At 33.6% G+C, this 12,961-nt stretch overlaps 1 protein-coding gene across 1 annotated transcript; it reads right to left on the bottom strand.

Moving 5' to 3' along the window:
• Positions 1 to 3,513: 3,513 nt before the first annotated feature.
• Positions 3,514 to 5,663, bottom strand: LOC145051134 (uncharacterized). Its single transcript, XM_078999264.1, has 6 exons — positions 5,488 to 5,663; positions 5,022 to 5,130; positions 4,699 to 4,875; positions 4,149 to 4,621; positions 3,709 to 4,078; positions 3,514 to 3,663 (listed from the first exon to the last, which is right to left on the bottom strand). Exons 1-6 carry the CDS (start codon positions 5,661 to 5,663, stop codon positions 3,514 to 3,516), a joined length of 1,455 nt encoding a protein of 484 aa, XP_078855390.1.
• Positions 5,664 to 12,961: the final 7,298 nt, after the last annotated feature.

Here is a 12,961-nt window from a genome sequence, read left to right as displayed (position 1 = left end):
TCAGTATTCACCCTAAGTCCTCCTCCTTGGATCCTAGATCACAAGTACTCTATATCTCACTAGCATAGGCTACCCTTCGGTAGACCTCTTATCAGCCCCTCACTGCTACCTACTCGCTCTCAAGCATCACATAGTAGCACAATCCTTCCTAGGCTAAGGCATCACAAAATCAGGCCACTTTAGTCCTAATATGAATATCTAGCCAACTCTAGCATGCATATCATATCATAACATATCTCATAACACATAGTGTAATGGTATTTTGGGAAACCATCATTCGGGCGTTGGTTGATCGTACACACACTGCTCCATTCTGTCTTCCTCAAAACCTTTTACTCTTTTAGAAAAATTGTTTATTTTAAGAAAAATTTCTCAAATCCTCAGTTTGAGTTCAGATTCATCCAAAGATGCACCCGAATCCCTCAAACCAAGGCTCTGATACCAACTTGTAACAACATAAATTTTCGAAACAATTTTTCACATTTTAAAAAAAAAATCTTTAATTCATAATAGTTATAAAAATATCATTGTATCACATAACAACCCATAACATTACATCCCAAGATCATAACATGTAAAACTCCTCGTGTGTGTACTGATCATGTTGGCGCCTTCCCGCGGTCGTCACTAGTACCTGAAACACATCACACAACACTGTAAGCATAAATGCTTAGTGAGTTCCCCAAAATACCACATACCACACATACGCCTTTCCAGACCATAACTCTATGGGATCTTCCGATCCGAGTGTCTCAGGGGACTTCCGTCCCGAACTCCGGTAGACTTTCCGGTCCGTACCCTCTTGAGCTTCCGGTCCATATCATCTGGACCTTCCGGTCCATACCATACATAGCACATACATATCACATAACAAATAACACATACATCTCATAGCATACAAGACCTTTCGGTCGCACATAGGTACCCTTCCAGGTATAGTATAGTGAGAAGACTCACCTCAATGAAGTCGTATAAACTCTCGTGCTCGACGTCCCGACTTAGCCTCCTCTTATTATTCAAATAACATCCCGATCAGAATTCTCTCCCTTGATCTCATCTCTACAACTGGGTAGAAGGCCATTCTACCCTACCCTGAACTCTCCTGAATCAGTCTTGACCGAAACCCTAAAGTCAACGAAAGTCAATGGTCAAACTTTGACCCGAATCGTCGAGTGTACATGGGCGACTCGGCGAGTCCATGCGGGTTCTCTGAATCCTTTCAGCCTCTCTTGACTCGTTGAGTCATCCTTCCACTCTGCGGGTTACACCTGACACGAATCGCGGGGCAACCCCGACTCGACTCGTCGAGTCCACTTATGGACTCAGCGAGTTGCCGCCATGCTCAAACTCAAATGACCCTCTGAGGTCAGATCTGTTCCTCTAATCCATAGATCTAACCTCCCCAAGCTCAATAAACACGTAAAGGTTCGAACTTGATACTCATGCAACGTCCAAATGACACTACTTGATGATTTAGTCCCAAATACAACACTCTAAGTCCATTTCTTCCATAACCCAACATAAATCAAGATAAATAACATCCTATGGACCACTATGGGTCCAGATCTGAAGTCTAACATGATAAGGGACCTTATTCTCAACAAATCAACCCAATAAAGGGTATAGGAAACCCTAGATCCATGGATTCTTTAACAAAACTGAAAGAGGGTCGATATGTTACCTCAAAGATGATGGCCTCTGCTTGAAATCCACAAATATGCAACCTCCTTGGCCTCCTCTAAGCTGGAATCAACTTCTTCTTGCAAAACAAACCCACAAAGGTCCAATAATGGCTTTTTCTCTCTCTTAAACGCTCAGGCACTATTAGGGTTTCTGTCAAGGGTCCGGTAGCCGCAAATCGTGGCTATAAGGGTCCTTAGATAGGTCCCAAACCCGAGAATTTATGGTTTCATTAAACAGCGTGGACTCGCCGAGTCCACTCATGAACTCGCCTAGTCCTTCATTAAATCAGACCAAGAATGCGCGATCCCACTCGGTGAGTCAGAGCGCCTACTCGCCGAGTTCCCCTCATAAATTCAATATAAAAACTTAACATAGGATACATGGGAATCAGGATGTTACAATCTTCTTGGGTAAAAACAAGTGCAACAAATTCAAATGGGTTGTTGGGGTTTTTGATGTTGCTGTCGTGGGGGTGTTAACCTACAAGTTCTTAAAATGACTGAAGAACTTTAGATTAAGACATTTCTATCATGTGTTGGTATTTTGTTTTGATGTGCATCTGGTTTAATGTCCTTAATTGTATGGTGTTTTGTTCCTTGTGTTTTTGTTTCTCGTAGTAGTATTTGGTGGTCGTGGTTAGTGTTTTTGTGATCATGTTGCTGTGATGATCTGTTTTTTGATGGTAATCATAGGCGATGGTCGTCGTATGTTAGATGCAGGTACAAATCCTATTTTAACTTGTGTAATTGATGTAAAGATGTAACACAAACCCATGAATGAAATGTTGGTTAAGTTAAAATGTTCTTGTTATAGCTCTAAATGTGCATGTGTCATTAAGTAATACCTAGATTTTTTGTTGATATTCTTCCTAGGACCACATGACAAAGTCAAACCTTTTTAACAAACAAAAAATAAACCCCAATGTTTATGTTGGGTACATGGGTCAGAAAAGAAGAATCTAATACATGAGGCATGTAATACCCAAATTTGTCGTTGTCTATAACCCAGAAATGGAAAATAATGGAAAAGTTCTTTTTTGTTGTTTTTGTGGTTGCCCACTTGGATAATTGCCAGGAAGAAATGAAATACCCCTAATGGGTTAAGTCAAATAAAAAAGTAATGACTAAAATACCCCTAATGGGTTAAGTCACATAAAAAATAATGACTGAAATACCCCTAATGGGTTAAGTAACATAAAAAAAATAATGACGGAAATATCCCTAAAAATAATGACTGAAATACCTCTATTTGTGTAATTAATTAAATGACAATAATACCCCTAATGGTAACTTCTTTGATTGACTAAAATACCCCTACTTTATTAATTACTTGAAATAACATACACCTATTGGATTAACGTATTTGAATGACTAAAGTACCCCTAAACTAACATTAACATGCCCTAAGTATCTCAAATAACTAAACTACCTCTACATGTTTAAATATTTGTAATGACTAAAGTACCCCGTACACACTAATATAAATAAGATCATACATAATGTAAATACATACATGAATCCAAATATCAAATGTTAAGATTAGTATAACATACATGAATATAACAAACATAAATTCCCTTGTTCAATCCACATAACAAACACATAATTAAAACTATAATTAATCTAACTCCATTGGCGATCCAACACTACTACCTTCACCTTCAACTATTTTAGCAAGTTTTAGTTTAAGAATTCTCTCAGACTTTTTCCTCTTGCTTGGTTGACGTGTAGTATACACATGCCCAACAACTTGATTAACCCTGCCCAGTTCCTTAGCTTCATTAACAATCATCACTTGCTTAAATTTGTTTACCCTCATAACTTCCTCAGCTTATGGCTCAACTACATCACCCATAACAGCATCTTCTCCACCCCCTTGCATATTCACTGACTCTTGTGTTTGCATGATCTTTTGTTTCTTTGTGACATTAGTTTTAGGAGGCCTTAGCACTTGAGTGCAAGTGGTCTTGTTGTGCCCTTTCTGTTTGCATATGTCACAAGAAACCTTTTACCCTGCCTTTGAAACCATGTGTTTTCCAGACCTTTCACAAGCATCTCTTATTCTTTTCATGGTTGGCCTGCTTGGCATTCTTCTTTTTAATGGAGGCAATGGAGGTATAAAGTCTGTAGAAGGCCACATGTCCATCCCATTCATGCCACTAATGGACTGTTTGTAGGTATTATTGAAGAAGGCTCCCAGGTACAATGGGTCTACATATAGCCCATCAGGTATGATGTTTAAATATGCTAATGTAGCTACAGAATGAACACAACCATACCCATTTAGTTGCCATAACCTGCAATTGCATTCCTTATTTGTGACATCAACAATATACGACTCATCCATTTTCCTTCTTTCAAACTTCATACCCCCACAAGACACAACCTGCCAATACCTGCATAATGTAATGCAAATGTTTAGTGTTGAGAGAGGTAAGGCATGTATGAATAAATAAGTGTGCAAACCTTTGGTCATATTGGAGAATACTCAATCTTGTTCTGATGTTTGGACAAACAGAATAACGATTCCATCCTTGACCTATTAGTTTCATACTCACTATCCTTTGCATCACATATATACGAATGTCCTCTAACATGATGATAATAGGTTTCTTCCTAGCATCCAAAATCACACTATTAAAGCTCTCTGAAAAGCCATTCTCCATAGATTCACAAGATGAATTGTGAACTCTAAAAAAAACTAGAGACCAAGTCTTTGGATCTTTATCCATAAGATGGTTAACGGCTTTAGGATTCAACTTTTCAATCTCTTTCATGACTATGTTAAAATGTGCTGCATTTTTTGCCTTGCTTGCTCTCCAAAACAAATTTTTAAACTTGACTCCACTAAACTTCTTTCTAAAATTGGCATATATATGCCTAGCACACTGCCTATGTTCTGCTATTGGGAATACTTCTTTGACTGCCTCAACCAAACCCTGCATATGTACCAGGAATAGGTGAAGTTAAAAATGTAAATATTTATTATACTATGTTTAATATTTTAGAAACATACCTTGCGTTGATCAGAAATTAAAACCAAACCACTTCCTTCATTCCAACACTGCAAATCTTCAAAAAGATTTTCAATGAACCATTTCCAATTCTCCTTGTTTTCCACACAAACAACTGCCCAAGCAATTGGGATTATTCCATTGTTAGCATCCCTAACAGCAGCACAAAGCAACTCACACTAGAAAAACTTTTCATGAAACAACCATCCAAGTTAATGATCCTTCTACACCCTCCCCTACACCCTTATTTGAGTGCATCAAAGCATATGTAAATCTTGCTGAAGTAATTCTTACCATCAGGCATTGCATCCACATAAATTTTAACAGTGGATCCAAGATTTGATCTTTTAATATCCTTACAGTATGACCATATTCTAGCATAATTTTCTGCAACCGTGCCTTCAAATAGACTCAATGCATACTTCTTGGCTCTCCTACATGGACTCATACTCACAACAATGCCAAAAGTGGTTTTCACCTCCTCTCTAAGTAATCTGACACTCATCTTTTGATTGTTAAAAAAGTGTTGGGTAAAGTGGGTTCCCATCCATTTATACATGACAACTGATCCGAAGTTGAAATTCTTTGCACAGTTATGGTCACTAATAAGAGACTTGATTTGGAAAGACTTATCATCACTCGTCTATGAACCTCAAACCCTAAATGTACATTTTCCATCATAACTTTTGGCTAGCAACCATCTACTATCATTTTTCACAAAACATAATTGATAACCATTTGCAACAACATAGTTACAAAGCATGTGTTTCAATTGTTTAGGACTTTCAAACCTCATACCTAACACAGGTTCCTGCTCCTTCCAATGCATCTTTTCATTGAAAATATTTGGCAACTCAGGATAAACATCTTCATTTTCATCCATGGTTTCTTCTAAAGGCTCACCCAAACATGCATTCTCACATATAGCCATCCTTATCTTCATCAGCATCCACATCTTCAGCCCCATGGTCATCCTCATCTTCATCTTCACCCTCATCCTCATCCAAATGGCCTGTCTCAATTTCCTTAATTAGTCATGCACCATCAATCACTTCTTCCACTATGTTGTTAACAACCTCTTCTTTGTGTTCATCCAACCATTCTTGCATGTTACTATTACCAACATGGTCTACATACATAGGGAGTATAACACCACATTCATAAGTTATTGCTATAAAATCGGCATAATCCATCTCATTGGAAATTAAGGTCAAACTTTTGGGAAAATCAATATCTGGTTGGCAGTAATAGAGCTTCTCGCACTTTTCTCCAGTGAACCTTTCGATAAACTCATAATAACGGTCTTGTCCATGCCTGCGAAATCAATGTCCGACAACCTATCAGTAATCCCTCCGGTATAGCGTATGAGGTATTTTGCAAAGATTCCTTGGAAGTGCACATTGACTTGGATGAATATGGGATCAATATTTGAGGTTTGATGAGACGAAAGCAAGTAAGGGTTTATCAAAAGAGATGGAAGTGGTGAACAGTCGACGGGAAAATATCTCGTTTAAGTAAAGCTATATAATGAACAATGAGTAAACAAATTAATATGTGGCATTGTTTAATGACATGACAATGGACAATATACACAGTCAGCAAGTCAAGAGGTTTAAGTAACACAAGTGGCATAAATATAACCGACTGACCCTGTCATAAATGAAATAATGATGTAATCGACCCGACAAAATAAAGTTTGTTCCCTCATAAAGTCACTTAAAAAGTTAAGTCGCTAAAAAGGTAAATCCTAAAAAGTTCATAGGTCGTATGTGTTATTTTCCCTTTTAATATCGTACCAATTATCAATAATAGTTGGCAGTGATAAATGTTTCATAATCTAACAAATTGGCTATGATTGTCAAAGATATAGTTTTTCTAGGATCATCACCGACTTTTGAATTATTTTATTTGTTACATGATGGAATTGAAAAAAAAATAGTCATAATGACTAATTAGTCAAGTAATAAGTTACTGGTGTGCCTGATGAAATCATAGAGAACATGCAATTGTTAGGTAGGAAAATTATTTGTGTTGTCGATGGAAGAAAAGATGAAGTTGTACTTAACGGATTCGATCCAATGATAATGGTATCGACTTCAATGTCCAAAAAGAGCAAGTTCATTATTGGCAAGATTTTGGCTTTCGGTGTTATCCTTTGGATGGCGATATTCATAAATGGTATACGATCCTTCTTATTTCAAGATCAAAATAAAGAATCTGTAACAATACGGTTTTCAACCATAGCAATATTTTATTTAAACGAAATAGTTTTCTCATCATAGCAAAAAAAATTATAACTTCAATGTTCTAAACTAAAATTTCAATTTCATATAGTAATGAGTAAATTACACGAATGGTCCCTATGGTTTGGGGTAATTTGCACGTTTGGTTCCTAACTTGTTTTTTTAACTCGGAAGGTCCCTACTGTTTGTTATTATTATACGCTTGATCCCTATTGTTTGTTTTTATTACGCATTTGGTCCCTATCTTATGTAAAAAGACAATTATTTAAAAAGGGAAAAAATGGTATGGTAGGTAAGGTAAGGTGAGGAGGTAGGGTTGGGGGTGTATTTATTTAAATAAATTAAAAAATCAAGGGAAAATAGACTTTTTATGTAATACAGGGACCAAACGTGTAACAAAAACAAACATTAGGGACCTTCAAAATTAAAAAAATAAGTTAGGGACCAAACGCGCAACTTACCCTAAACCATAGGGACCATTCGTGTAATTTACCCTATAGTAATTGTTCTTTTGCATGGAAGTTGCAGTTTTCTTATTGCAATAGTTAACTCCCGTCATCAACTGCATACTTCAAGCCTAAGTATAAGACCCAGTCATGCACGAGGTGTGGAAAGGAGGAGCAAATAGTGGGCTGAAAGGTATCTCTTCTCCAATTTCTTGGGGTTAGCCTTTTACGTACGACAAATGTTCAAATGGCTTTTTGTACATAAATAATTATGATGTTTTCAGATTGACCAAATCGACAACAACATATCCCAAGACTCAAGTAATTAAATCTAGATAATGAAGAAGTCACTAAATACGAGAACTAGGTAAGCAAACGAGCTAGCTAGCTTGGAGAAGAAAAAAGGTTCTTCATGACTGCTTAAATATGTAATAAATTATATGATAATTCGTGAAGATAACTCGTTAACTCTTCTCCTTGCTTGAAATGAACGAGCAAAGATTTTTCGAATTGACTCGACCTCTGGGAAGATAAATTAAAATCGTGATATAATAATGTCTTTATTCTGTAATTTGAGCTGTGTAGTGCATGCATGCAGCATGCATCACTGCATGCCACCTGAAAAACTTCGTTTTAATTTCCTCTCACAAAATTAAATATAGATAGAAGCGTTTAATTTATTATATAAGAACCTATTTTGTATTAATTGTTCTTTTTACAAATATCAACATATAGAATCGTATTAATTAAGAGATAATGACTTAATAAGTTAAACCATGGAAAAGCTATAGATATACAAGGGGATATAATAAAAATATAAAATGATCTCCCTCTCTCTCTCTCTCTCTCTCTCTCTCTCTCTCTCTCTCTATATATATATATATATATATATATATATATATATATATATATATATATATATATATATATATATATATATATATATCAATTAAAAAGTTTTAATGTAAATTCCAACAACATATGTCAACATTTGCTCACCTAGCTAGCTACGCACAACAATGCGTGTAATTTCTTGCTCAACCAATTTACCAAAGTGATGTTTTTTTATATGTTAATGATTTTAAGTTTAAATCTCATATTTGTGTCAAACCGATGTGAATACGGTGCATCTATCTAATTAAATGGTACATAAACATCATTTTAGTGTATCTTTCTGTACCTGCGTCGTTATATATTTATTTTTTTCAACGGCAGCAATACCGCTGGGGTAGGGACTATTTTTTTTTTTCTATTGCTTTTTCATTCTTATCATATTACACCAAAATTTTTGTAAAACTTTAATATTTTTCATATTAACTATTTTGACTAATAACACTTTGTAAATATCATACTATATTATAAAGAAAATATTTTTTTTTTCACCACATTCATTTTAAACTCTCATGCATTTTTCCTTACACCACATTCATTTGAAACTCTCATGACTTTTTAATTTCTTTGTAATAATTATTATAAGTTGGTTAATAAAATTAAATAAATATTAAACCTAAAGTATAATCATATATAAAATAATTTTCAATATTAAAATAAAATCTTTACTTCTACTTATAAAGTTATTTTTTTAACTTTTAACATATTATAATTAATTTATTAGATTTAATATGTTGTTGTATATAAACCATTATCAATTTAAAGCTAAATGCAAAAGCTAAATTATAATATCAATTTAACTAAAATCTTTTCTAAAGATATTTGTATAATCATTAAAAGTTTTTAAATAAGTAACTTAAAATAACTTACAATAACAATAGTTAAAAATAACTCTATATAAATGATTATATTGTTACCTTTAAAATCAAAACATAATGTCTGATGTTTTAAATAATTATAATGATAGAAATTAAAACGTTAGGAAAATAAATTTAAAAAAATTAATTAACAATAACAAAAAGTATAAATAACATTAAGTCATATATTATATTTAATTTTATTCATGAGTAACTCGCGGGTAGAAGTCATTCAAACGGTTGAGATTATACAGTTATAATAGATGTATATATTATCATATAATTCAAAATAATCAATATATTATATCAATTTAGTATACGAATTATTATATCAAATTTCACAACAATGTTATTATAATATTTAAAAAAAAACATATATTTATAAAGATTTCAACTATATAGGTTTTTTTGCGTAACGCACGAGCATTCACCTAATATCCTTATAAATTCACAAAGTTATTAATGATTAACTATAGATAACTAAAACTAATTCAACGGCAGTCATGCATATATGCACGCATTAATGTAATCAAAGTCAATAAAATGATTGAATATTATGTAACAAATTTACAATATACAAAAGTATATTATGTACTAGTTGTGAAACTCATGTATTATATGGGTTAATTTAGAAAAATAAAAGTTAAATATAAAGGTCAAAATATTTGAAAATTTTAAATTTATAAGAAAAAAAATAATATTTATTATTATGGTAATGTTTTTTATCTTTTAAATTTAAACAAATAATTTTAATTAAAAAAGAAACTAATGAGCTTTAATTTTGAAAATTTTAAAATTAAAAAGTAAGTTTATTAATGAAAATTAATATCTATTTATTATTATATTTATTGTAATTATTAAATTAAGATATTATGTGGAATTTAATAAATAAAAAAACTCATAAAATGACATGTGGAAAAAAATTAATTCAAAATAACCACAAAATGACATTTGACAAATTGAATGAAAGTGTGACAAGTGGCAAAAAAAAAAAAAACCTTTCATTTATTAGAGAAAATTTTTCTTTTTAAATGAATGTTTCAGGTTTAACGTTGTTTTGTTGATTTAAAAGTAAATTAATGTTTTTTTTTGCTTAATGTTTAATATTTGTATTTTTTATGAACTTGTAAAAATGTTGAGAACCAAATTTTAAGTTTAAAAATTAATGTTTGTATATTTGTTTTAGTTATTTATAATGTTTATTACAATAGAGAACAAAACAAAACAAATGGCGTAAAAAGTAATGAAAGATATCATCATTTTTAATTCTTTTATTGCTACAAATTAATATGAAATTAAACTTTTTAATTACTTCATATTAATTGTAAAATAATATTATATTACAAATTAAGAAAAATATATAGATTTATTAAAGATTAATGTGTTTCAAAACTATCTACGTAAATAAAATGTATTGCAAATGATGTCCAACCTAGCTGGGTTGATGCATCGGGTTTTATACCTATGTGGGTGTGAGGTTGGAAGTTCTATTCACTTAAACTACATTTTGTGGTGCCACATGTGGGGAATTTTTCCCTAAAAAGCTCTATGAGGACTGAGTTTGCCATGTAATTGAGCTCGAACCCGGGGTGCTCGTTGAAATATTGCGAGTAGGTTTTCACTTAATTCGTTTGTTGTTTCCAAAAATAAAATGCATTACAAATTATATATATATATATATATATATATATATATATATATATATATATATATATATATATATATATAACTTCTAAACTATCTTATAGAACTTTACAACTATTCCATATTCTATTTTTTTAATAACAGAATTATTTTATATTTCAAATTTAAAATATATATATATATATATATATATATATATATATATATATATATATATATATATATATTAAACATCATCGATCATTTGTTGTAATGTTGTTTAAGAACTTATTACTGTTTTTCAATTATTCACATGATTAAAATGTATTACAAATTGTTTTTATTAACTCACTACTAGAAAACCAACCTACAGCAACGTAATCATCGACAGACTAGCTAATCAGCGACAGACTAGCTAATTAGCGACAGATTACTGAGGAATCACCGACGGAAAACACAAAAATTTCGATCAAACTAATTATAGAGTTTTAGAGAGGTATTAACGAAGGATTAACAACAGATTGGCAAATTTTTATCGACAAAAATTGTCCCTCGCTAAACCATCAGAAAGTAAAACCTCTTAACGAGGGAACAACGACGGATTGCAAAACGTAGAGGTTTTCTTTTTCCTAGCCCTCGCCAAACCCTCGCAAAAAATCTATGCCTCCTTCTGTTCATTTCCCGCTTTTTTTTTTCGTTCACTCATTTTATTTTCGTTCCCTCCTATTTCTTCCAAAGCCAACGATTTCCTCCCAAAGCCCTAAATGACCATTAAATATCTCCTTCGTCCCTGATATCACCTCCACCACAGTCAACCTGAATCGCCATCTTTGAAGCCAAAGGAAAACCAAATCAGAAATCACATCCTCGTTGGCTTTGTCGTTGACTTGCCTCTTAATTTTATGTTGATTGTAGAAACGAAAAATATTCAATGTTGCTGATGAGTGTGTACAGTTCCGCCTTCGCCTTCTAGCAATAACCAATGATATCTGAAACCATAAACAGCTAGGTAAGCGTAAAGCTTAGTAAGTTTCCCCCCAAAATACCACCATATAAACAGATCACATATACAATCAAATATGTTGGATCCAGTCAACCATCGGGTTGGAATACCTTAGGCCCAGTCAACCTACCCCAGGTTGGAATGCCAATATACAACAGGTCCACTCAGCCATCGGGCTGGAATACCCAGGGTTTGTTGGCGTGCTGCCTCAACCCTACCGCTCTTCCTGAGCCTCTGTGCCTACGGCTTACAGCCGGTCCGCACTGGTTATCTTGGCCTACCGCACAAAGCATGACCGCCTTAACCCAAACCAAACGCAATATGTCGACATATAAACAATCAGGATCAAGTAGGCACATAATACATGCATACAACAATCATAAAGCTCACTACTGCCTAGTAATCCTCTCACAACATACAGGCCCGCTACCAGCTAACCCCCATAGAATGCGTAACCATAAGTAACCAGAAGTGAGATAGTCACCCGAACAGATGGCCCTTTTCTAGAGCCACAACCAAACAAGGAATAGGCAAGAGATCCTAGACTAAGAGTTCTCAGGCTATCCTACATGACCACAAACAATCCCTAAGGGCACTCCATAGATGATAACCAGCAAGCACAGATAACATACAGTTCTACAGATTATTACCACAAAGCAGTATACTCAATAGTAGGAGACAGATCTAACAGATAACTACAGCATAACAGCATACTCGATAGGGATGGCAACGGGGCGGGTTTGGGACGGGTTTTGGTAATCCCGTCCCCATCCCCGAATATGAAAATCTATCCCATCACCGATCTGATTCCCAACGGGTACCCGTTTATCAAACACTATCGGGACTGCGGGTATCCCAACGGGGTAACGGGGATCCCCGTTTAACATTCAAATTAAAAATAATTTTGATGCAATGAGAATACAAAACCATTAGACTTACTGATGCAAGCATAAATTTATATTCAAAATAATTTTGATAATTTACAAAACCATTAAGAGCAGACGTATTTGTTTTGATACATAAGTGGTTACTAGTGGCAAAAAACAATAAAGACACTAGCATTCATAAATCATAATATCACTATTACTCTAAGTACTATGAATAAAAAAATGTCAAAACACTAGCACTACAAATAAACAAAAAGTTACCTCGAGAAATTATCTTTAAATCTTTCACAACAAAGAAGATAAGTCAAGGAAATT

Source organism: Lactuca serriola, chromosome 5 (genome assembly GCF_051521515.1).
Source record: "Lactuca serriola cultivar US96UC23 chromosome 5, Lser_US96UC23_V15, whole genome shotgun sequence".
Classification (NCBI taxonomy): domain Eukaryota; kingdom Viridiplantae; phylum Streptophyta; class Magnoliopsida; order Asterales; family Asteraceae; genus Lactuca; species Lactuca serriola.
The sequence above is the reverse complement of the archived record's forward strand: the minus strand, read 5'-3'. Positions and strand labels throughout refer to the sequence as shown.